The sequence below is a fragment of the Camelus dromedarius genome, chromosome 4 (assembly GCF_036321535.1).
Source record: "Camelus dromedarius isolate mCamDro1 chromosome 4, mCamDro1.pat, whole genome shotgun sequence".
Taxonomy (NCBI): domain Eukaryota; kingdom Metazoa; phylum Chordata; class Mammalia; order Artiodactyla; family Camelidae; genus Camelus; species Camelus dromedarius.
The window spans coordinates 31,304,182-31,330,929 of record NC_087439.1 but is presented as its reverse complement, the minus strand read 5'-3'; the positions used below and the strand labels follow the sequence as shown (position 1 = coordinate 31,330,929).

At 36.4% G+C, this 26,748-nt stretch overlaps 1 protein-coding gene across 1 annotated transcript; it reads left to right on the top strand.

Annotated features, from left to right (window-relative positions):
- Positions 1–979: 979 nt before the first annotated feature.
- ARL5A (ADP ribosylation factor like GTPase 5A) lies at positions 980–25,338 on the top strand. Its single transcript, XM_010985626.3, has 6 exons — positions 980–1,306; positions 10,410–10,470; positions 10,923–11,070; positions 12,815–12,898; positions 16,076–16,227; positions 18,879–25,338. Exons 1-6 carry the CDS (start codon positions 1,261–1,263, stop codon positions 18,925–18,927), a joined length of 540 nt encoding a protein of 179 aa, XP_010983928.1. The 5' UTR covers positions 980–1,260; the 3' UTR covers positions 18,928–25,338.
- The last annotated feature ends 1,410 nt before the right edge of the window (positions 25,339–26,748 follow it).

The following is a 26,748-nucleotide window of genomic DNA, read 5'->3' as shown; positions in this document are numbered from 1 at the left end:
CCCGAGACAAACGCTCTTTTACATATGTGAAAACGGAGGCCTAGAGAGCTTAAGGAACTTGGCCAGCTAAAAAGATAACACATGGGACAAGAACTCTGATATCAAGTTAACTAATGATTCATCTATAATCTAGTTTTCAACAGTGTTCTGCAGTAGAGGGCTGATTAAATACAGTGTGACGCTTGCCTAGTACGGGACACAGCTGTTCAAGATGTACAGGTAAGAAGCCTGGAAGAGCAGAGAGGACATTTGACCAGCTGTTTGACCAACTTGGAATAATGGAAGTTACAGCTGGAAAGGACAGTTATGGCCAAATCGTGGAGTACAACGTGTATGTGTCTAAGATACTTGGACTTTACTGCTCAAAGAGCTTTAGTGGACAGTAAAAAAATTTTAAACGTGGGAGTGACTTGATCACGATTGTTGTTTCTCTTAAGAAAGATCTAAAAGTGGAGGGAGACTGGAGAGGGAACAGCCCGGAGGTACAAGACGGCCATAGGGCGGATCCCTAGGTAAGGTCACCTGCTGGGTGTCGGGGTCTAGAGGTCTGAGAAAGGTGTCAAGCTTCCCTCAAAGAGCCGGATGGAATGCCATGCCTTTTGAAGGCCAGGACGTGGGACTTGCAGTGTAGCGTGCGTGCAGGGTTGGGGATGGGCAATGGGCACTGAATAACACGTTTACATTAGGGCTCTGTGGAAGAAACGCAGAGAAAAACAAAACAACAAAACTCGGCGGGGAGAACAAAGCAATCAGTCGAGAGAACCACCTACCCCAACCCGTAGCCCGTACTGCCCGAATCGAGGGGGTCAGTCCGCCTCCTACAGGTTGTCTCCTTACGCAAATAAACGAGGGCCAGGCGGGCGCCCTAACGCAGGCCCCGCCCCGCCGGCCGCACGCTTGCGCCTTCCCGTCTGCTGCGCCCCGCCCCTACCCTCCCCCGGACCCACCCCCCGGTCGCCGCCGCCGCAGCCGCCTGAGAGGAGCTGGGGGAGGACGGTGGCCCGCGAGGCTCGTCGCAGACAACGCGGCGGCGATGTCCGCGAGCCAGGCGAGAGCCGCGGCGGCAGCGGCGGGGCCTCGCACGCGGCAAGGCGGCCTGGGCTTCGGCCTCCCTCCGGTTCCTAGGAAGCGGGCCGGCGGCCAGCGTGGGAGCAGCAGCGGCAGAGGCGGAGGCTTCGGCGCGTCTCTCTCCTCCCGTTGAGCCTGAGCCGGGGGAGGCCAGGCGGTCCGGGTGGCTGGAGGGGGGTCCGCTGCCCGAGAATGGGAATTCTCTTCACCAGGATTTGGAGACTGTTCAATCACCAGGGTGAGGGGCTCGGGCCGAGCGAGTACGGGTGGGGGAGAGGGTCAGTCCTGGCCTAGTGGGTGGGGGTCTCCGAATACTTCCGGAGTGTGGGCGGCGCGGTCGCGCGCGGTCTCTGCGCTGGGTGCGGGCTGCTGCGGACGCGGGCCTGGGGCTATTCGATCCCACTCCCAGCTCAGGAACTCGGGAAAGGTTCCCGACTCCCTGCCTCTTGTCTTAGGAGACCTTCCTAAGAAATCCATTCCGCAAATACACCCATTGCTCCGATTTCGGTTGGGAGTGGAAAAAGACTTTTGCCTCACGTCCGGCGGCCCTGAGCCTGGCCTTTCAGCCCTCTTTCCTTCAGCAGTTGGGTTTGCACACCACGGAGAAATACTGGGGTTCTCTGGGATGAAGGTTATAGGTTGTGGCCCCAGCCGCACCACCAAGCGACCAAGGATTGCAGAATGCAGAAAACGTGAGGAATCGCTCTTGACTTGTACAGTGCACCTCAGGTTCATGAGCCTTCCCGGCACCTCCACCCCGCTTTGGGGAGACTCTAATGCATCCTGAGTACTGATGGTCCTCTCTCCCGTTTGCCATATTTATACCTGTGTTTAAGGTTAAGTTTAAGGTCGTTTTCCTACTCGTGTTGCTTATTTAAGTAGAGGGTTTGGGGCTGGATTAAGAATGTCAAAGTGTCTCACTGCAAGCATTTAAAAACCATATCATATGAGACATTTGTTAACTGTAGGTATCTAGTAAGTTATTAGGTATAGAGTGTATTATAAAGACATGCTTAAGTTCATCTAAACTCAGACTATTGTCTTGAAATGCATATCAAATTTATTGAAATTTGTTACAAAATAAAATGTAAAACTGGGGAAAGAGGATACAGGTTTAACAAGAAGACGCCATAGTCATTAAGATACAAAATAATTACTGGTGTACTTTTGTTTCTTCTTAACTCAGGTAGGGTGATTCATCATCCCTGCTGTCAGTAATTTAGTTTGTGTTTTCCTCTTGTGGAAGCTAGTGGTGGTGTCACAGCCCAAAGTTTTCCAGTAAAGACGTAAATGAATGGTGACATCTATTATGTACAGCCATCCCCACCTCCTCCTTCATGATCCAGCTGCTCTTAACAGAAGGCGATGGATTGTAAACTGACTATACTTAAATTAAAAAAAAAAAAAGGCAGCCCCTCCCCCCCAAAAAAAGAAGGCAATAGGAAGGGAGCAGAACTGGGACTTGTGATCGCTAGTGTATCTTTTTAAAAAATAAAAATGATAGTGTAGATCACATACTAAGTGGAAGAGCAATATTGCAAATGATTTTCGGAGACCTGGATAATTTTCATAAACTGGGGAAACCTACACTGTCTGGCTAGCTGTTTCTGTTGGGAGAGGGCAAGTGGGCATCACTTAATCTTTCTGGGTCTACCTAGAACGTTCGGGGTTTACCTAGAACATCAGGGATCTTGACTGTATGACTGAAGCCCACACGTCTTGAAAACTTAAATCTCTTGGTCTCAAGAAGTGAAACTTAACATTGCTGTAAAACTGATGGTGCTTATAGTAGATAAGATCTATCATAATTTTAATATCCATAATTTTGTATTATTTTAGCAAAGTTAGTGTTTCAACTCTGCTGTGAAATTTAGAAAGACTTTCCCTGTTAGTTGAGCTCTAGTACTGCAAAAATTTAGATATCTCCACTTTCTCATTTGAGTCAATGATAAAATTATTTGTTTCTGTAACTTAAGAATGAATTAGAACTTTGCCAACGGCTACTTGCCAGTAGTAAATAATGTGTGCGTTGTTACCACTAAAAATCGCTAAGAGTAGTGTTCTTGTTACCTGTATTTTATGGTGATTTTTGACTGGACATTTATTTCATTGTTGGGAAACTAATAGTAAGAGGAATTAATGAAGTTAAGTTCTAGAAATTTAGATGTTAATATTGTGGAAATGTGAATAAACTGTTTCTCTTCTGTTAAATGATGTGGTTGTCTTATCAGTAGGGTCACTTTAAAAAAATAATCACCATTAAATCTAACGCCAGGTCCTTGTTGGTCTTTTTAGTTTTGTATTAAATTGAATGTGTATGTGTGTGTGTGTTAGATATATCTTAGATGCTTTATTTTGCCTTCAGAAGAAACAGAACACAATCCTATATTCTTTTCAAATAAATTCTTGGAAGATTTTAGGGAATTACAGAATTTGCTATGCTCATGAAAGAAATCGTGACATCTCTCTCTTTTTCTGAACTCCCTTTAGAACAACCTTTTCAGTTTAAGCTTAGCTAGGTTGACTACACAGTGAAAGCTAATTGTGTATTGCTCAGACTTGAGAAACCGGAGGTTGCATTTAGGTGATATTTAAATCAGTAGGGTACAAACTTTGTCCTAGATGCTGGTGTATATGTCAGTTTTTAAAAAGTTTCAACAGTCCTCTGAAGTAATTGTCCTCTTCCCCTGAAAAGAAGAAACTGAGGTTCCAATGGAATGATTTTCCTAGGCAATGCAGCTGGTAAATGCCAGAGTTAAAACACTGTAGAAATATGTCACTGATACTGGTCTTCTTAAAAAAGTGATTGGTGCCATTTTTTCCCCTGTGAATTGTTTCCCCCTATTAGCTGTTTCCCAGTTGTTAAACTAAGTCTTTACAACTTTAGAACTTTGAAGAGTTGCCATTAGTATCTTTCAGTATAGAAAGGCTTATGATCAGTGCTTCATTTGTTTATTAAACAAGTATTTTTGAGCACCTATTTTGTGCCAGGGACTGTTTTAGGTGGTGGAGATAGGAAACAAAACAGACAACCCCCCTGTCTTTATGTAGGGAGACAGAAAATAATCTAACTCCATCTTTATAAATAAAATAATAGCAGTTAACGCTGACATGAAAAATTAGGTTCTGCATGTTTTATGCAGTTGATTTTGTCTTTACTTGACTGATTTACTCTCAAAAACAACCCTGTGAGATATTCTCCCCCACTTGAGCTATACCCTCCCCTCCTTTCCCTACCTTAAAGGGCAAGAAACATTAGGTAACTTGCTAAAGACACTTCAGTTTAGTGATAGACCATTTAGAGATTTTAACCAGGATCCTATAGTGCTTAAGTTAGTGCCCTTGAAACAAAACAGAACAAAAACTTTCTTTGTATAAGAAGTATTTGTGTTAGATAAAAGGAAGAACTTTCAGACACTAATTGAGCTATGAGAGAAGTCTTGGAGTTTCCCTATTGTTAGCCTTGTTTCATTCTACTGATTGGTTCTTCGAAAAGGAATGTATCATTGTGAGTGAGTTCTGGAGAAGCTGTTTGTGCTGTAGGAACCTGGTGCTGGGAAAGTCACCTCTGCTTCTGTTGTTTTTTTCATTGTGTGGGAATTCAAATGCGTAGAAGAGTACATACAGAAGCTGAGTAGCCAAAGGGGTGAGCTGTGCCAGTTCTTAAAATGTTAGCTACAAATTCACCCTTTTTGCCTGCTCTGTGGATATGGAGCTGGATCCTTTAAATATGTTTCTTTTGCCAGCTGGCACAATGTTAAGCTTTATCAGTAGACGGCATTGGAGGGACACTGCAGGAGGAGGGGGTTTTTCTCCCTGGATGTAGTGTGCTCTGTCCTGCTCTTGCAGAGTGAGCCCCTCCTCCAGTGGCTTGCTTTTGCACTGCCTAGTGGTAGCAGCTGCTTCCCCTAGCACCCACTTCAGTTGGTTTCAGGATGTAGGCCCTCCAGTCAGTGAACCAGCATCCTAGAGGGAGGATTTCCAGAAAAGTCCTCTGACAACTCCACACAGCTGCTTCTCTGACATTCAGTGAGCCACGGCCAGGTCCTAAGCAAGGTCTGCATCTCAGTCCTGGGGAAGTAGGGGAAGCTCTATCTCAGCCTGAGAGGTTGTGAATGCTCCGTGTATTTGTCATTCCTTTAATCTTCAGTTATTTCTTGTTAGCCAACCCCTCATTACTCCAATCCCCTGTAATCGTTATTTTCTTTAAATTAAACTTTGCAAGTTCAAATTGCTATGTGGTTTCTGTTTCCTAATTGGAGCTCTACTTTTGTGTGTATAATTGTTGCTTTCCTTCAGCAATTTCTTAGTGCAAAAGAGAAGTTTGGCATTTTGTTTTGTTTTGTTTTTCCTCCTGAAACTTCACTATCATGCTATAAATTGCAAGCTTATTTTCAAACTTTGTGTTTTATTGATACTTTCAGGTTTTGCAAACTGAATTTTTAATATATAGTGACCTGATCAATTATCTCCCTTCCAAATCTGATTTATTTATTCATTAATACTTTATTAAGCACATGCTTTATTCTAGGTTCTGTGTTAAGATCTGAGAGAACTATAGTCAACATGACAGAAATGGAATTTTTTGCTCTGTGTGAGACAATCAATGGGGCTTAGTGAAAGTTTGGGTATGTGGTGAGAATGAAGAATCAGGATGACTCAATTTATCTGTCTTAGTATTTGTGTTTTCTGGTTTTGGTATGCTTCACAGAGACAGAAGGCCTCCAGGATGACAATGACTTTTTTTTTAATTTTTATTTATTTATTTATTTATTTATTTATTTATTTATTTATTTATTTATTTATTTATTTATTTATTTGCTTAGTTTACTGACAGGTAGTTGGAAGGATATATATTGACTCTTAGAACTTGGCAATAAACGGAACTGGTAGGCTGCGTGGGTATATCAAAAAGAAATGAAGAAAAGAAACAAGCATTTTCATGACAAACAGTAAAGTATTGATTAGGAAACTAAAGCCTAAGTGATAATTCAAAATTCCATCCAAGTACTGTAACAGTGTGTAGTTGTTTTAGATTATCTGAGAAACTGCAAGAATGCTGTGGCAAAGATATTCTAAGAGAAAAACCATACTAAGCAGTAAACTTGTCATAAATCACATGCATCAAAGAATTTAAATAGCCAAAAGTTTTATTACATTTGCCAACATAACATTGTCTCTTAGAATGCAAGTTGTAGTTTAAGTTCTGTGGGGTATTTGTTTTGAAGTGCACGGTAACACTTTTTAGCTACACAATTTGTGTTTTGCATAGAATGCTGCTCCATCCTGGTCATGAGAAACAGGCTGGGGTGGTGAAAGAACCTAAGGATATTCAAAGGAGTTGACTTAGTATTAGACAGTGTGAATAATTTACCCCTATTGTTGGGGAGAAACTGGCTTTTCACCATTGAGTGGCACCTTAACTTTGAGCCCATTGCACAATTATGTCTTAATCTTGTAGTTCTCACTGTGACCCACATGCTATACCTTAAACTTAGGAAGCTGTTAAAAACAGGCATTGGTGCTTTATTATAAAAACACACAAAAATTCAGAGACAAGTCTTAGGGAGTGGATATAAGTTGGCATTGAATGTGGCTTGTAGGAATCTGGGTGAGACGAAGAGGTGAAAGTCCAAAAAGATCTCAGACTGCTTCACAGAACATGTGGCTTCTCAGAGATTTTCTAGGTTCTGCAAATGTTTGATGTGAGATTCTTTCCTTCTCTTTTTCTTTTTAAAATATTTTAACCACTTAAAAACCCCTCATTTGTTCATTTGTTCAGCTTGCATTCCCTTGATTGACTTTATTTATTTATTTAATTTATTATGTTAGAAAATGTTTTGCCTATGTTTTCTTCTAGGTTTATAGTGTCTTATATTTAAGTGTTTAAGCCATTTTGGGTTTATCTTTGTGTATGGTATGAGGGAGTGTTCTAACTTCATTGATTTACATGCTGCTGCCCAGTTTTCCCAACACCACTTGCTGGAGAGACTGTCTTTTCTCCATTATATATTTTTGCTTCCTTTGTTGAAAATTAATTGACCATAGATGTGCAGTTTTATTTCTGGGCTCTATTCTGTTCCATTGATCCATATGTCTGGTTTTTTGTGCCAGTACCATGCTGTTTTGATTACTGTAGCTCTGTAGTATTGTCTGAAGTCTTTTATTTCTTTTTCTTGCCTGACTGCTATGGCTAAGACTTCCAATACTATGTTGAATTGAAGTGGTGGGAGTGGGCATCCTGGTCTTGTTCCAGATTTTAGTGAGAAGTCTTTCAGCTTTTCACCATTGAGTATTATGCTGGCTGTGGGTTTGTTATAAATAGCTTTTATTATGTTGAGATGTATTCCCTCTATACGCACTTTGGTAAGAGTTTTTATCATAAATCGGTGTTGAATTTTATCAAATGCCTTTTCTGCATCTATTAAGATAATCATGTGAATTTTGTCCTTTTTTTGTTGATGTGATGTACCACATTGATTGATTTGAATATGTTGAACCATCCTTGTGTCCTTGGGATGAATCCAACTTGATAATAGTGTATGATCTTTTTTATGTGTTGTTGGATTCTATTTGCTAATATTTTTTTGAGGATTTTTGCATCTATGTTCATCAATGATATTGGCCTGTAATTTTCTTTTTTGGTAGTGTCTTTGTCTGGTTTTGGTATCAGGGTGCTGGTGGCTTCATAGAATGTTTCTGGGAGTATTACCTCCTTTTCAATCTTTTGGTAGAGTTTGAGAAGGATCGGTATGAGTTCTTTATATGTTTGGTAGAATTCTGCAGTAAAGCTATCTGGTCCTGGACTTCTGTTTGCAGGGAGGATTTTTATTGCTGATTCTGTTTCACTTCTCACGATGAGTCTGTTCAAATGATCTATTTCTTCTTGATTCAGTTTTAGTGGACTGTATTTCTAGAAACTTGTCCATTTCTTCTAGGTTGTCCAGTTTGTTGACATGTGGTTGTTCATCAAAAGCTTTTTCTTAAAGATCTGCTTACTCTTAAGTGCTACAATCCTTAACATTTATTATCTATAAAATGAATATTAATTCAGCATTTATTGAGTGCCTACCTTGTGCCAGAAAAAGTTGTAGTTACTGAGAATATGAAGATGATTAGCACGTGATCTGTACACTTGAAGGGTGCCTCATGAAGCTAGGAAGAGTAGTGTGCTTATAAATCATTATACGTGCTATGTTAATGGTGTTGCAGAAGAGCAGGAGAAAGTGGTTTTTCTTGGGAAGTTAAACCTTAAAAGATTAGAAGAAATTCCCTAAATGGAGAATTGGGAAGGATAATTCCAGCACAGGTCAAAGACATGAGTAGAGGTAAAGAAATGTTTGCTGTGAACATATCTATCTACTTATGTGGGGAGAATGGCTTGAATCTAGCTTAAACACCTGAATCTACGTGGCGGTGAGGCATAAAGCTGAAGCCTATTCATTTGTGACTGGCTTTATTTACAAAGCTGAGAACTTGTACCTTGTCTTCCTGTCAGAATGAAGAAGCATCATTTAAATAAGAAAGTGGCATGATCAGCTTTATAATGTTGAGAAATTACTGTAGAAACAATAAAAAGGTGAATTGGAGATAGTCCACTTGGGTACAATAAGAGATAAAGAGGACTACAACTAGGACAGTGGGGAGGAAGCAGATTCAGGATATATTTCTGAGGTAGAATCAATAGAATTTGGTGACAAATTAGATGTTGGGGTTGAGCAGGGACTCCAAAAGCATCTGATGTTATGCTAATATCATTAAGCAAATTAAGTAGGATAGAATTAGGAACAGGTTTGAATATTGGGTTTTGGATATGTTGAGAGACACTGTGTCCATCTGCTGGGTAGATTGGACTTTAGGAAAGATTTGGGAACATGGATTAGGAACTGTTTTTCTTGGTGGTATGCCCTGCCCATGTACTGTCTTAATCATTACATAACCCTGAAACATAGGTAGTGTTGTCCATGTTTTACAGTGAAGAAACCTAGGGTTAGAAAAATAAGTCATTTGTCTGGGGCCACGTAATCACATGTATTTTTCCATCTTGCTTCTGTTATCCATTGCTGTGTAAAAAGCCATTCCTAAAGTTGGTGACTTAAAGCAGTAATTTATTGTAATTTCTCATGGTTCTCTGAATTCACTGAGCTCAGCTAGAAAGTTCTGGCTTGGGATTCTCAGTTGGCTCTAGTTGGATGGCAGATTGAACTGGAGTCATCTTCAGCTCCACCTGGCTGCATATCCAAGATGGCTTCTTTATTTGTGTCTCTGGCGACTGAGCTGGAATGGCTGAAACAGATGGGGGCAGCTCTGTGCCTCCCTCCACGAGGTCAGGCCACATGATTAGCCTGGACTTCCTCACTCATTTGCCTAGCAGTCTTGGGGTAGTCAGACTTGTTATATGGTGTCTGCCTTAACCCAGAGGGACTGTCCAAGAGCTAGGCAGCAGCTGCAAGGTCTGTGATGATCTAGGTGTGGAAATCACACAGCATCACTTCTGCTGCATTCTGTTGGTTGAAAGTGGGTCATAAGACCAGCCTAGATTCACGAGGGTAACTATATGGGAGAATGAATGTGCAAAGCCCATCTTTGGAGATTAGCTTCCTCCACACACTGCTGGCTTTGGGAATAGTTTTTAGATGGCCTGGCAATAGATGGGCCCTAAAATGGTGTTGCTAAAATGTGAAAGGAGTGCAAGAAGACAACTCTGGGAAACAGGAACGTTTGAAGGAGGACCCAAGGAAGAGGAGTCAGTGAAAAAATAATAAAGAGATAGAGGAAGAAAATTTGGGTAAAGTGATGCCATAGAAGCCAAGGGGGGAGGGAGTCACTGCCACCATAGCCACAGGTCCTTAAATTTGGTTAGAAGGGCCCTACGGTTCACATGTACTCAGATAGCTTACAATTACCTGTGATGGGGCCTGGCCTTTTGCCAGCAGATTTAAAAGACTGACCTTTTTTTCTTTCCCATTCACCCCGTGTCACCTGTGCATACCCAGTTAATGCCTAAAATTCACGTTTAGAACTTAAATGGTTTAGTCCAATGTGAAATATTTACACCTTAAGTTATTTGTAAATTGTTGTGATTACATTTAGGATACTTTACGGAGAGTGGACTTCCATAGAGTAGAAAGAATATAGTGCTTTTGTTCTCTATGTGGAATGAGGGGGATGGGGAGGTTAGACAAATGGCGTACTTCTGCTGGTCTGCTGCGATATCCTTTTGAGTTCCAGGAAGGTAAGTGCCATGCACTGAATTATACCATAGCTGGAAAGAATGGAAATGGGAAATTTTAAAATTTTTATATAAAATTGATAAATCACTGGTGTTTTCTTTTTTTCAGAGCACAAAGTTATCATTGTTGGGCTGGATAATGCAGGAAAAACTACCATCCTTTACCAGTTGTAAGTATTAACTACTGTAAATCTATTTTATTGTTTATAGTTACTTTTTCTGCTTGAGTGGTATTTGGTTTATGAAAGCAATAGAAAATTATATGGAATCCAAGTTACGCTGTAAGAAGGCAAGTTAGCCATGAACCAGGAGCCAAGTTTAAGCAACTGTTTCTAGACTGCTAAACATTTATGACAATGAGCATGTTGTTCAGTTGTTTTGCTTATAGAAAGTAAAGAAATATTTGTTTATAGAGTTCCCTGAAATGAATCTAGAATATTGCAGATAGTCCACTTCCTAGGTTCCACCTCTGTTTAAATCCTTAGTTACGAGTTAGTGGAAAAGGGAAATTTGGGTATAAAATATAAAAGAAAGTCATGCTGATTTATCCCTTAATTGAAAAATGTTCAGACAATAGAGCTTCCTTGCTAATTGTAATATATTTGAATCCTTTTTTCCCCAGTTCTATGAATGAAGTTGTACATACATCCCCTACAATAGGAAGTAATGTAGAAGAGATAGTGATTAATAATACACGTTTTCTAATGTGGGATATTGGTGGCCAAGAATCTCTTCGTTCTTCCTGGAATACTTACTATACTAACACAGAGGTATGTTTCTTAATATACTAAACCTTCTATGAATAGAATGCTTGGGAAACACCTTCTAGATATGAACTCTTGTAGTTAATGTTTTTGAAATATCATAGTATGTTAGTATAAGTAGAGTTTAAACATAGTGGAATCTTTGATTCCCTCTTTCAGGGTCGTTGTTCTGTATGTCCATTCTCATTGAGCCGCTTTATGGAGGATTGGTGATTGATTAGTCTAATTATGTATTGATCCCAGAGCCTGTCTTAAGTAATTATTTTTATAAAGAGTTCCATTTTACAGTTTGTAATTTCACTTTTTTCTTACTGTTTATTTGTGTCTGTATAGAGTAAATCCTAGTTAAATGAGAGAGCTCTGGTGGTTTGAATCCTGGCCAAAATTTTACTGTGTTCTTTCTTTGATGCAGCACAACTGCACATTAAAGAATTCTTTTTCTTTTGGTTATAAAGCAATTTAGACATAATCGTATGTTTTACTTACGTATTTTTTTCAAAGAGGAAATTTCAGACCTATGACATTTGAGAGCTTCATTGTATAGATCTTATAAGTTGAAAGCCTGTGACAGTTGTTTTTGTAGTGCTGATTATAAGTCAGTAAGACTCCAAATATATATAAGGATGAATATTACATCATTAAGACACTGTTAAGTGTCTCTAGTGCCTGATCCCGTAATACTCCATTAGGCTTTTGATCATGTCTGTTGGAGAAGGAGAGGTGTAAATTGTTAGTACTCATATATAATGCTGCAGGTATCAAATTCATGGCAACACCTTGGAAATTAATAACTTTATTCAAAAGGCTTGGAATAGAACAGGTCCTACAGTAATAAAGCCACATATCAGTAAGGTCTCAAGTAAGAGAAGAGGTAAAGTAGCAGCTCTCTTACCTATCTAACTTATGGTTGATGAAATCTGAATAATTGAAAAGCCCCTGAAAATTACAGTGGTTTAGTTGGAAATGAAAAGTTAGTTCTAAACAATAAGTAGTGCTCGTAATAGGCAGTCAGAATGAACTCGGGCATCACAAATGCCATCATAAAGTGGCTACATCTGCTCCTGTTTCCCTGGTGCTTTTTGGCATTCATGGAGTTGAGGAAGAGGTGCATTATAGCTCAGTCCTGCACAGCTCCTTTACAAGTCTTTGATTGTGTCTTCTGAGGCTAGTCTTATCATCAGTTCAGGAAAGAGTTGTGCTTGCAGGTAGCAAGTGCCATTTATGGCTGCTGGAAGAGAGCATGGTTTTAGATACAGATTTATTTTCTCAATTTGTTGATTTTTTTTAAATTGATTTCTCTGTCACATCACTTTGTTTCCATACACACACCCTTTTAGATTTTTTAGTTGATGTTAAGTATTACCTGTCTAGAAACAACTTAAATTTAGGACCATAATATATTTTTATCTTACTGACTTACAGTGCAAACAGGCCCATTAGCATTTAAGATACTAATTTAGAAAACAAATGTGTGTTATATTTTGGTTAGAATATTAGAGTAGTCTAACAGAATGATAACATCATATTGTCTTTTATTTTCTCTTCAAAATTAGTAACTATATTTGAATTAGGGATGGATCAGACTTTTAGGATTCACAGTGTATGGTGGGTATCTCTGGTTTCCAATCATACCGTCTCATAAGGTTCTAATTTCTTGATGGTTGTAGCCTGTAAATCAAATAAGCACTTTATTAATTTTACAGATAGCAAATTTTGCAATCACTAATGATTTTTTTGGTAATTATTTTAGTTTGTAATAGTTGTTGTGGACAGTACAGACAGAGAAAGGATTTCTGTAACTAGAGAAGAACTCTACAAAATGTTAGCCCATGAGGTAAGTAGGATTCTGGCGTTAGATGTGTGTGGGGGGTATTTCTGTGACATTTGTTCTTTCTACTTTTTCATGAGGATACTATTTCAAGTTTAAAAAAAAAAATCCTTTATCTGCTGGCCATGCCTGCTTTATAATTTTGACACTTCCCAAATTGGGAACGTATCTAGAAGCAGCAGAAAGATTGTGGAATCAGTTTTAGAATTTTAGTTTCACTTATCACAGATAAATTTGGTCTAGGAGTTTTCCTGAACAATAAGACCTAAATTGGCTTTCACTTTGCATTTTGAATAGATTAACTGTACAGAGGATTATCATTGGAAATGATATTAATTAATTTAAAACTTCGTTAGAAAGATACCCTAGTTTTCTTAAGCTTTATTAAAATGCCACTGAAATTAAACAATTACATAAGATGGGTGAATTGTATTCAGAGTGACTCAACTTCTAGGAATCATCTTCACAGATGAAGCTTTGAGAAACAAGTTGACAACTACATATGGCATATAGAAGATGCTAAGTAAATATGTTTTGTATGTGCTGTTATTCATCTTCATGACTAAACTAAAAATATTTTTAGACTCTTAAGAACAGAAATCTGTGCTATGTATCAGAAGTTTTTCAGAGTGTTTAAAATGAGAGACGTATGAAAGATCACCACTTTTACCTTGTACTTTGACTTCTTTTTAAGTCAAGTTGAACAGCCTTAATCCAATATATCTCTTTTCTATTACTATCATAAGACATAATTTGTTGTGAGGTTATTAAATAAAAGGTAAAGGAAGATTTTCTTTTATTTCTTCCTAAATATTTAAAAGTAGGTAAAAAGGTTAAAAAAAATCAAGAACCTTTAATAAAAAAGTTTGAGCCTATGAAATCTAGAAAAATTACCTTCAGTATGAATTCAGTTTTATGGGGGATTTTTTTGAGAACTTTTAATAATGATTTTATTTCTTGTGTTTTCCAATTATCCATCTAGGATCTTCTTCAAATAATTTCATTACTAAAAGTGATAAATATATATACTTGTAAATAAAATAGCATAAACTCTGCGTCCCAACTTATGCTAGGTATTTCCAATGTCAGGTATCTCTAGAGTTTGTTCTTTGAACATGCCAGCATTGGCAATCCTGACCTATATAAAAGATTTCAACACACAGTGGCAAGAGATAGTGAAACCTAAATGATAGGACAATCGGAATTAAATGACATAGGAAGTCCACCTACTCAGTGACTCAGCTATATATCAACTGTTGATAATTGTTCCATTTTCTGATTAGGATAAGAGAAAAAATATCCATATCCTTGATAATGTATATGTATACTAGCTACAGTTTGTCCCTTCAAATTTTTGCCTTCTTTGTAGATAGGTGAACTGAACTATAGGTGAACCAAAGTGAACATAAACCCTTAAAACTTAAAAGTTCTAGAGTATCTCTTTCTGACCAAGCTCTTGAGGTGACAGTCATTAACTGTAGTAGCGTAATTGCCATCCTGCAGAGGGCACTGTGAGTAAGTCAGTCTCCATTGTTATATAAAGCATATTACACAACTCCTTTTAACCAAGTAAGAAATTTACCACTTATATTTTTTATTTACATCAAAAAGAATCAAAGAAGTCATTGAAACTGTATTCTAACAAGAGTAAAATAATATGGAGCAGTGTTTGTTTAAACCTACTGAAGACTTTCTTGCTTCAAACATCTATACACATAATTAAAACCAAAATATTCAACTAAAATCTCTAAGAAGATAGCATTCAACACAGCTGGGAGAACTTGCAAACATAGCACCAAAACCTTAGTTTTCTCAGTATCTCTCTCTATATACAAGTGGAATTTTATGAGTTTAATCTGCTTGTTGAGTATAGCCATTATCATTTCTTAGCTTAGGATCCAAGAATGGATTTTAGGATATCTATTAACACCCTAAGATTGTATATAATTTTTTTTGCATGTGCATTTTTATGAGGAAAAGTTCTATAACTTTCCATAGGTTGTCAGGGAAGACGTTGGCTGTAAAAATGGTTGGGAGAGGGAAAGGTATAGTACTGCAAAAGGAGACCAAGAACTTTTGGCCGGCTTTGTGAGTAAAGTGTTAGGTCAGTCAGTTGGGGGAATGCACAAGGGTAAAGCTAATTCTCATTTGCAGAGCAGTAAGTACACTAACATTTGAACTGTCACCAAAGCTAGGTACTGAACTAAGCACTTTAATGTAGTAATTCACTCATTCAGACCACAAACCCAGGAGGTAGATGGTGATCTCAGCATTTTACAGAAGAGGGGCAGCAGCTATAGTAGGAAGATCTCAGCTCAAACCTGGCTCTATTATTGAGTAGTTATATGACCTTGTATGAGTTACTTACATCTGAGCCTTAGTTTCCTCATCTGTAAAATGGGAATAGTAAAGCCTTGTAGCAGTCTTGTGGGGATTAAAGAGATTTTATTTGGGAAATGGTTAGTATGATGGGTGTCTTGCTCAGATTAGATATTCAATAAATGTTAGTTATGAGGAAGAGATTCAGAAACGTTAAAGAACTTACCTCAGAATCAAAGCATAAAAGTGGTAGAACTTACTATGCAGTTGGGAAATTTGATAAGTTCAATGCCAATCTAAAAAAACCCTATCAAATATTCAAATCTAAGAAATCTTCATGCACAAATATAGAAGAGCTAGGTCTCAGAAGATGACTAGGATTGCTTTAAGAATAGCACCTCTCAACTGAGAATTAAGTCCTAAGGCCCTAAGGTTTATACTGTATATAATGAATTAGTTTATTTCATATGCACCTAGAAGATGGTAACTTTAGGTATAAACATATATCTAAAGTATAGGTTGGGGTAGAATTTTGTTTTAGTAGCCACTGAAGCCTAGTTTGGGGTTGGGGGAAGGGTTAGATGTGTATTTTATCAGAAGACGTGATTTTGTTAAATACAGCACTTCGAATCATAAAAATGTCATTTTATAAAAAAAAAAAGTAAATCTATACAAATATGGACTGACTTATTTAAAATATGTTCAGTTTGAAGTTTGCTTTCTATCATAAGGGCTGTGATAATTTTATGTCAAGTAGTTGAGAAATTCTAGCTTACAAAGATTATCAAATATATTCTGTTAATTAAGTTGGAAAATGTTACAGAAAAAATGGACTGGCCCTTATAGTTTTGTTTGCTTTTATAGGACCTGAGGAAAGCTGGATTGCTGATTTTTGCTAATAAACAAGATGTTAAGGAATGCATGACTGTAGCAGAAATCTCCCAGTTTTTGAAACTAACTTCTATTAAAGATCACCAGTGGCATATCCAGGCATGCTGTGCTCTTACTGGCGAGGGGTAAGGTGTCTTCATCATGAATTGCATGTATTTAGCTTTGAAACATGTTATTTCTCCTTAAAATCAAATATTTAATGTTACCATGTACAAAACTTTGTAAGTTAGAGAGGTTAAGACATAGTCCATGTCTACAATGAGAGAGTTCTTAGCTTGATTCTGTAAAGAATTAGACCCGCAACATACACAGAATACATGTAAACTGAACTGAACTGTCATCCACAGGTGAGCCTGTGGATGACAGAGTTGCTGTAGGAGTTCAGAGGAGTGGGAGTGTCATGAGAGCTGGAGAAGTCAAGAGACAGTTCTTACACTGTTGATGGGACTTACAGTATAAGAAAGGAACTGACACTTGCTAAGATTGTCCTGTGTCTTGGGTCCTTTCTACAGAGTGTGTCATTTACTCCTAACAATCATGTAGACCAGTTGTTTTTAATTCATACTTTATGCATAAAGAAGCTGAAATAGAAGATTTTGCATGTGAGACGAGTTTGGGGATACGCCACCACTGTTGTCAAGAGTGAGTTACTACACTTAAAAAAATACAAAAGTTAGAATTGGAGAGAGTATGGCTTGAAGGTCCTTGGCTCTGGAGTGAAAGGTAGGTACTTGCAGTAAAATTTTGCCCAAGACTAATGCCCAGAGATGAAAGGACTTTGAGAAGGCACCGGTTGTCAGCATTGTTAATTGTGATGTCGAGGACCAGGGGAATCTGCTATTATGAGAGATGGAATAAAGGAGATAAGAAATAAGATTTTAAAAAGCTAAAAGGATGAGCAAGCTAAAGTTTTTGTTGTAGTTATTTTTCTAAAATATGGTAGATCTGTGTATTTAAAAGCAGAAGGAAAAGAGTTAAATTGGAGGTGAAGTATTCTGAATAGAGGTGTTACATTGGGGTTGAATTTCAACTCAGGTATTGAAAAGGGCAGAAACTTAGGGCACAGATAGATAGTGTCAATATTATTTGGTTTACCCTTTACCATGGTCTTGAAAGGAGGAGAATTTCTGCCACTTGCTGTTAACTCATCTATCCATGCCACAAGCTTCTGCCCTTTCCTGACACCTGAAGAACCTCAACCCCAAATTTAAGAACTTTATTTAGAATCCTTAATGTATATGTTTAAAAGCAGAGAAAAAAAAAAGTTAAATTGGAGATTAAGTCCCATCTTAGTGAAATAGAAGACATTATTAACTGATTACAGACATTTGGAAGAGCATAATTGGAACCTCAAAAAAGTGAATCTATTAATTTTTTTTAAATCACAGATAGTAACAATTGTCCATGTACTCATTTAAGTAAAAATATCTTTTACATATTTCTTTGTCAAATAGTTTAATACATGTCAAGATACATATGTAGATATAGATATATCTTTATATATCTTTATCAAAGATCTTTAAGCAGAAGCACTGATTATAATGCTAAATTTGACAACAAAGACAAATCATGTAAGACTGATAAAAGATTTAACTTACATACTTTGAGTAATTGTGTGGAAAATACATTATTAGTTAGGTTACGTATGAACTCTGACAGTTTTATTTTTAAAAGAAGAAATCAACAGATGATGGTGTCTTTTCAGTTTGGGGTTTATGTAGACTTCCATTTGCAGCAGTTAGAAAGTGGAAATGTTTGGTTTAGGGAAGGATGTTTCCCTGTGTAGTCTGACCACCTTGATCTAAATTCTTGGTTTTGGTATTGGTCAACATTTTGACTGCCATCTCTGCCACTTGCTAATCTCCCTAAGCCTGGGCTCCCTCTGTAATATGGAAAGAGTTCTGGTCTTAGTGTTGTGAAGGTTAATTAGGATAATGGATATTAAGTGCTTAGGGCAATTTCTAGTTTCCTATTAGGTAACTACTGTACCTTTAACAGTTTGGAATTAAATAACTTACACGCCTATTATTCTTAAAATTTGTATAATTTCCTATCAGACATTTAAAAGTAAGGAATTGGATTATGCTCAATTACCCATCGTTCAGTGATAACTGGTGGTAGTGATATGAGATTTTATTTCCTTCAGATTTTTTTAATATACAGATATAACATGAATATTGTGTGTGTAATTTGTTTGAACAACTCTACTATACATTCATTATCCTGCCATTTCTACTTCATTTATGTCATGAGAATTTCATCACATTGTAAAATAGTCTTTGAAAGGAAATGTTTCATATTTCATCATATGAATGTTCCATAATTTGTCACATTTTTTTCTCTATTGTTAGGCACTTAAATTTTACTTTTTCCTATTGAGAATGCTTTTGTGAACAGTTTTATACATAAACCTGTCATTATCTCTGATCACTTTTTAGGATATATTTCTAAAAGTGGAGAAAGGGGTAGAGAGTATTGACACTTTAAATATTTTGAAACTGATTGCTAAATTACTGTCTATGGGCACTCACTATATAATTGTTGAGCCCCTTTCATGTGGCAGGCAGTGTTCTCAGCACCAGAGACAGAACAGAACCAAAAAGCACAGGTGTGCTGTGTATGAGAGTATGGCGTCACTGCCATAGCGCTGACATTAAGTCTTACTGATTTTTTAATCTTTGTTGTTTAGGTAGATGAAAAATGATCTCTACTTTTAGTTTACTGTTCATAGCTTTTTAGTTGAGAATTTAATCAAAAGATTTTATTTTCTTTATAGATTATGCCAAGGACTTGAATGGATGATGTCACGGCTTAAGATTAGATGATCTCTACTGACCTCTTCTCATAGACTTTGTATAAAGTGCTGGACTTTACATGAAAGCTGCAAAACTTAATGGTTTAGATATATTTATAATAAACTGAATTAAACATTTAAACTTTTTCTATAAGAAGAAAAATTAAGACCACTTATTTGAAAACAAAGATGAATCTCACCTTCCAATCTGCTTTCTCATTAGTTCCTTCCAAAGCAAAGTCTTAAAGCTGTGATTGACACTTTTCTCATAATGAATCCTCTCAGGATGTTGTGTAGCCTGTGGTAAGTACAAAGGGAGAGGAAGACATTTTTAACTTTAAGAGCTTTATTATTAGTATAACCCTCCCTAGTTGAATGTTGTTCTCCTCTTGTTCCATTAAGTCAAAATACAAATCAGCACAGTTACTCAGTTTCCAATATTTTAAAGTGTAATGTTACTTATGAAAAATATTTTGCCTAAGGTTGTTTATGTATTGTGTATATACCTCAAGTTCCAGTTAATGGCTTTGATTTATGTTCTAAAAAAGCGAGTAACACACAATTTAATAATATCCTTAGTTATAACCATAGTGAGATGAGTACTGGCATTGGTGGTAACTGCCATTTTGTACTTGCCGTATGTTCTCTGTATCAGACTAATCAACCCCCCAACTCACTGAGCTGCTCTTTAAAAAAAAAAAAAAGAAAAAGAAAGGCAGAAAAAGGAAAAAACTTGGCATTGTCTACCTAATTTTTTGTTGACCAAATCACATACATGGAAACAGGTAATCCAGCTGAGTGGAAAATCTATCATATTCTTGACTTAGTATTACTAATGGACAGAATTGCATGTTGAGCAGTTATCGGATTGTTCCCTTTATTGGACCTTATGCCATCTAAATTACTGAGTAAATTATTAATCCATCAATCAGTCAATCATTACTTGTGATTAAAGTCATTAAGTGATTTTTTTTAGCATTAATTGGAAGCTGTTGTGTGAAATATATCTATCCAGAGAAATGTCACCCTATAAATATTATCAAATAATTTAGCCAAAGTCTTCTTAGATATTAAATTATAGGTCAAGCATTTAAAGTGAATTTGAGATGAAATGTAAAGCATATTTTCTAAGCAACAAAGATAATTTCTTAATTTGAAAGTTTCTTATTTCTTATCTTAAGAGTTGAAATAGTTGAGATTTTTTTTTGTGGTTTGTAAGTTTTCTTTTATCTGCTCACTCCATAATGCATTGTTTGACAGTTAAAGAATACAAACCTTTTTTTAATGCTTTTAAGAATTTGGTTTAAAAATTGATCAACTTAATGTTTTATTTTCACTAAGAAGTAACTTGGCCCCAAAACCTTTTATATTTGTTAGGGTTTTGTTTTTGTTTTTGTTTTTTCCAGCATCTGAAAGTCTAAGATACTTCTTTTGCAACTGAAAACAAACTTACCCTAAATGTGTTAAATCATATTCTTGTGTACTCTGTTGGTATATCTTTCATTCCCTGAAAATCTGATGGCTAATCCAAAACTGGCATGCTTTAGAATATTCAAGGAAAAAAAACTACTTTTAATACCAGCCTTTTAGATTTCAAAGATTTTCATGAGAAATAATAGTATATACTATAAGCATTGACAAAACTTTGAAAGTTCCTTTCTATAAAATATAAAATACTCATTATATAAATCCAAGTCAGACATGGCAGGTCAGTGTTTAACATAGGATGTTTTGTGTTTTATATTATAATGTTCAAAATACAAGTATAACCTTTTAATATTTGTCAACTTGCTTTTACAAAAGTAAATCTTAATTACTAAGCTTTATTTGTTCATATGTCCTCATACTTCTTCAGATCACTATAAGGAGTTGCTTGTATGTTAAAAACCCAAGTCTATTTTGTAGATGTTGCAGTGTCATCAGAGACAAATTTTCTGTAAAATAGCCCAGCAAAGACATCTTTTATCCTTTTTATCTTTTAATTTGAATAATCATGGTTTAGTCCCTTGGGTTGCTGCCACATCGGTTCAACAGTATACCAGCACATTCCCTTGTCATCATGGTGTTGGCCAAAATTTATTCTTAATTGGATGTTTAAAGCATGCCCTACATTGTTACGGTTGGTTTAGTGATTGACATGGCATCATAAGAGTGCATGAAATCTTATACCACATTTACAAAACATGTTTTTTTGGTCATATTCTATCCTCTAGGCCAAGCACTAGAAATAAGGGTGGTACCTTTATACTTGTGCATAAAACCAAAATTATAATGGAGAAAAATGTTTTTAATTCATGTATGAAAATATAGCAAAATCATTTTAACAGTATTACTTCCAAATAACACGTAGAGCCTCATGAATAGTCTTGTTGGCGATTTATGTGTAGTTTAAGTAGAATTAAGCAAAGGGCAAAGCTTTTGGTTTTTTAATATGCTACTTTTGGGTGTAAACAAACATCTTATTTAGGGTTATTATGCTCAGCTTTGCAAAGAACAAAGCTTCATACCTTTGTACATGTGGCTGGATTTACATATTCTGTGTTTGATACTAATTTTGAAAGTCATATTACTTCTCTTGGTATCTTGGTAAAAGTAACCATGTTGCTATAAGCCTTTAAATATGTTTAATTTTGTCATATACCATTTAGAAAGTATATCTTACACATTATAATGAGGATTCTTGTTTGACATTTTCAGTTCTATCTTCTTTGGCCCTCATAATGGGCAAAGAATACAATGGAGGCAGGTGGTTTGGGAGGCAGGGGAAGGTGGGGAGGGAGTATGACATTTTGCCTTAAGAATAAAAAAGTGCTTCAGCACTGCTGTCTGGCATTTTTAATGCAGGTAATTAAAATGATTTTAGGATCATGGTATGGAATAGAAGAGGAATTTCTCTTTTCTGGTCTTCGAGAAGTGCCTAACAGGTAGTGACTGAGATCACAGAGAAGTGCAGGGCACTTAAGGAAAGTCAGGAAGGCCCTGAGATGTCCTTTTCTTTTTTGTCTGAGTGTATAGTATTAAGATGCCTAGAAATGGGATTCTGTTGTCCCCTCTTACAGGCACTTTGCAATTCTTGCTGTGACTACAGCAACCACATACAGTACAGACAACCTCAAAATTTGTTTATATTACTGTAAATAGAAAAACTAGACAGCTTTCTAGTTTTCTCTGCTGACATTTTTTGAGAATATATCTGTAAATTTTGTATGTAGGGGATGGCAGCACATCCCGTATTATCTGTGGACTTTGGGTCATCTTCTCTCAATTGCCCAGTTGTATCCTGGAATCAATCCACTTTTCAAGGCTGGGTAGAGACAAGGTTTCTTTGCATGACTTAACTCTGAAACTTCCCACTGTCCAAGTATAATCTGGAACTTCTTGCTTGAGGATTGGCTTTCCCATAGCTCAGCCATCCTCCTGTATCTTTGTTCCCTGTCAATGAAGATATGCTGTCTTGGTCTTGGAGATATTCTCAACTTTACCTATATCCATTGTTCCCCAAACTACTAATTTCTAAGTAGGTTCTCTAGTTTTTTGCTGTCCTCCCACCACTGGCTTGATTCATTGATTTGCACTTCACTCATTGGAGAGTATTGTCAGAATTGAGTACATCACAAGACTGGCTTGCTGTGTGCACAGCATATAAATACCAGTAGAGTCCTTTAAATTATACTGTATTTAACATTTTAATACTTCTTAATTTTAGCTTCATATGCTGAAAAGTCGATTCAGAAAGATAAGAGAAGTACCTAGACTCTGCCAGCTCCTTGAGCTACCAGTTAGACATGAAAGGGATAAAGTTAAATGTGTATTATCTTCCCATTACCAAAAATGGGTTACGTTTTGAAGAATATCAGTACAAATAGTTTGAGTTGGAAAAAGACACCAAACCAAATTCATATGTAGTGTTTAACATGAAGACATCCCCCCATCCTTAAAACTGTAGATCACATTCCATTTTTTTCTCGTTTACCTAAAGAACTAAGATAAACATTAGCTGTCTAAAGGAATTAATAATGAGAAGCCTATTTTTACAAAATGAACCTGTTGAAATAGACTTTAAAAGATGTCAAAAGTATTAATCATCATGTATTGACACTGTGTAGATGCAGGCATAATATAGAAAATACTTTTTTAATGTTACACTTATACAAAAATGAAACTTCTATATTATGCTCCCTCAAAGAATATATGATCATATTAAGACCAGAATGGTGGAGTAAAGGAAAGAAAGACAGAATTTTAAAACTTCGAATGCTAAAGAGTGACTGCTTCCATTGAACCCTAAAATTGTGTGTGGAATTATGAAGAAATTGTAAGAGAATACAGTTGGGTAAATTATGCAATGTTTCTTATCAGTTGTCTGGCCTTTGTGTATTATTCTAAAAACTGAAATTTAAATCTTTATGGTCTTGCCTGCTAGATATTCTGTTCTTTGGTAGAAAATTCCCATAGTCTGTACTCAAGAAGTGCCTAAAATTGATTTGTGTTGATTTTTAAGTCCATCTAATAAATTATATGTGTTTTCTATGGTATTATATGTGCTTGGCTTACTGATGATACAGCCCTGAGGGTTTTCAAGTCACAGCTTTTTTGCTTTGTTTGATTAAAAAGCCTTGAAATGGAGAATACCTATCATAATTCTGAATAAACCATAGGGTAAGGAAGCATGAACGAAACCATTTTTTCTCTTTCTTAATACAAATATTTCATTATCCCAGTGTTAGTTAATGCAGAGACTAGAAAACTGAACTCTATTTCTGTTTTTTTTAAATAATTTAAACAGACAAAATTCTATTGGGTGTTTTAAAACCTTAGTAAAAATGTGTTGCTTGTGTAGGAGGAGTCTCTTAATTCTTCTCATACTTAGTGGTTAGTAATTTTGAATCATATTTAGATCTTGAGCCACTTTATGTGTCAACATACCAAAGTCCTTCCTCTTTCGATTCTCCTTAGAAAACAAAATACTTGATAGAACTTTATTATGTTTCTCATATATCCTTTCTTCCTTCCTTCCTTCCTCCCTCCCTCCCTCTGTCTCTTCCTTCTTCCCTCCCTCTCTGTCTTCCTTCCTCCGTCCCTCCCTAACCATAGAACATGACTGTAAACTGAGGGCAAAGGCTTGACTGAATTTTCAGTGATTCACAGTTACATTTTGTTTATATTTTAAATCATCTTGCATGGAAAGTGAAATGTATATATGATTTTAATTATCGTAATATATACTGTTCTCTTCCAAAACTTCTTATGTTGGTGATAGAAAGAATTCCTCTAATTATTTTTGCCTGAAACTAATCCTTCAGATTAAAGTAGCTTTTCTTATGTATGTCCCTCTGTGGTTCCTTGAGAGGAGGTGATACCTGCAGAGCACTTTTAAAGATGTTTTCTGGGTTAATGTAACACAAGATAACACATTGAAGAGGAAGCTATAATTATGTCTAATGAGGGCTCTTTTGGTTGCTAGAGATGAAAAAAATGTATATTAATTTTAATTTGTGCTTGAAATACATTTTACTAACTATTGATTTTTAAATGTGACAAACTCATCTTGTAGATATTAATCTTCCTTGCTTATTGTATTTTCCTAGAGAAACCTGGATGAAAGTGTATTCGAGCTAGTCTCTGTATATTGACATTTGTGCTCTATGTATATTGACGTAGTTGAAGCTGCATTTAACAACAAATTAGAAACCTTTTGAAAACTTTTAGGTTTGTTGTATTGGAATTTCTAATATGATAAAAGGTTTTGACTCAAGCTTTGTAGGCAAGAAGAGGTGGGAAATTTGTCTTATCTCTTTATCATTTTGTTACCTTATGTTTCTCTATATCCTAGGAAAATTTTACACTCAAGGAATATTCCAAAAAGTGATGATCTTAGAGCACTTGGGTGCTTTTGTGTTTCATCAGTGCTGACATGTTAGGTACCTAGGGAAATAATGCTTCAGGGTCTTCTTGACAAGACAGCTTCCTGGGTGGCTGGGGGATATTTATGTTTGCGCTCAGGTTGGGACAGAGTGGCAGATGGTGTAGGGACCTCTCCGTTGGTGAAGCAGTGCAATCAGCTGCTTTTCAGGTGTGTTACTTCATTATACTTGTAACATAACCCTTGTGTCCCTAACTGACTGAAATGTCAGGCTCCATAACTGTAAGGTATTGGGTCAGGTGACCAGTAGTAGGACTTTGTTTATAATGAAATAAAGGAATAATGTTAAGTAAGGTATACTTGTGGGAAAATGAGAAATATGATTTTACTGGTGAATTTCCATGTTTAAAATTATATTAACTTTTTTTTAAGTTGCATGTTAACCTGGGATAAAATATTGTCTCTGCTTTATGCTTTGAGTAAAAAGAAAAAAAAAGATGAGTTAATTGTTACCCTATTATATACTGTTACACACGCCTTTTCTTTTAGAAAAGGTTAATTATAATTACTATTCACACATCATGTTGTCAGTGTTTTTTTTCTAGTTTGTTCTCCTAACGTGTGCAGTTTGGTGATGGCATAGCTCTATTAACTGTCCAGGGCTGGGATCTACCAGGGCAGGTGAAAAGGTGTGACAGCCTTATTGTGCAAATAAGAAGATTGTCCTAATCTTCTCTAGGAATCTTTTTATGGAACTTAGTCAGCTAATAGCATTCTGTCTTTTACTTCTGGGTATTTGAATTGTACATGGACCTGATAAATAGGGACGTTTGTGTGATTAATTTGTCTTAAAATTTAGGGAAAGTCCAGTCATTTTAAATGAATATTATTAAAGTGAACATTCATGAGAATGGTTGATAGTAAACAGAATAAAGTTGCAGGTGGTGGCGGGAAGTCAACCGACACATACGCTTATTTGAGTTTTGGTCTTTCTCCCTTCCTGGAATGTAAGCTCCAGAACACCAGTGACCGTGATTGTTGTGTTTACCAATTTATATCTCTCAGTGCCGAACGCAGTGCCTAGTATATAACGTTTATTCAATTTATGTGTTGATGAATGAATGAACTGTTAATATTTCTGTGAGTTTTTCTCCATGGATAAGTAAATTTTTCTTACCTATGTGATCGTAGCATACTGCCTCATTTAATTCTTATCTCAGTTTAATTATTATCTCAATTTTTATTTAATTCTGCATTATTTCAAAAGAAATTCAATGTGATTATATATTTTTCTGATTAGTTCTTCTAGTAGAAATAAGACCTGTTTCCCTAAAAATGGCCTAAAAGCATCATGCAGTGCAAATAAATATGTACAAATTTTATTTCTTTGAAATCTGTGTGAATCTGCATCTAGGAATGCCAGGAATGTCAGATGTTTGTTGTAAGCCTCTGCAGACATTAAAATAGTAAATGGTACAACAGCTCTTTGGGAGAAGATCTGTGTCATCTTCTTGATCTTTTATGCCCTTCCCTTTTTTAGTTTCCACATCTGGAATATCCTCTTGGTGGTAGTGAGATAACCTTTGTCCCAAGAAAAGAATGATGTTTTCACAACGTAAAATAGCTTCTGGCAGGCCTTTTGAATACATTCCTTGTGACTGGAACCAAACTTTTGAGGATTCCAATGAGTTGGGCTGCATAGTGACCTTATGTTCTACATTACAGCAAATCATTCTATATCAAAATGGATGAAATCTTTTGAAACAGATCCAATGCTTGGATTCTTCTAGTATTTAAATCCCCAAATAATATTCCACCATATTTCTATTATTTTCTTGTACAAAGAATACTTTCCACTGCAAGTTTTTTTCATAGTTCAGAGCATTTCTCTTGGCTAGAATCCCAGAAGAGAAACTACTGGATTAAATGGTTTGATGCAATTTGAGAATGCCTATTATTCCATATTTAATTAATATTGTGTATTAAGGA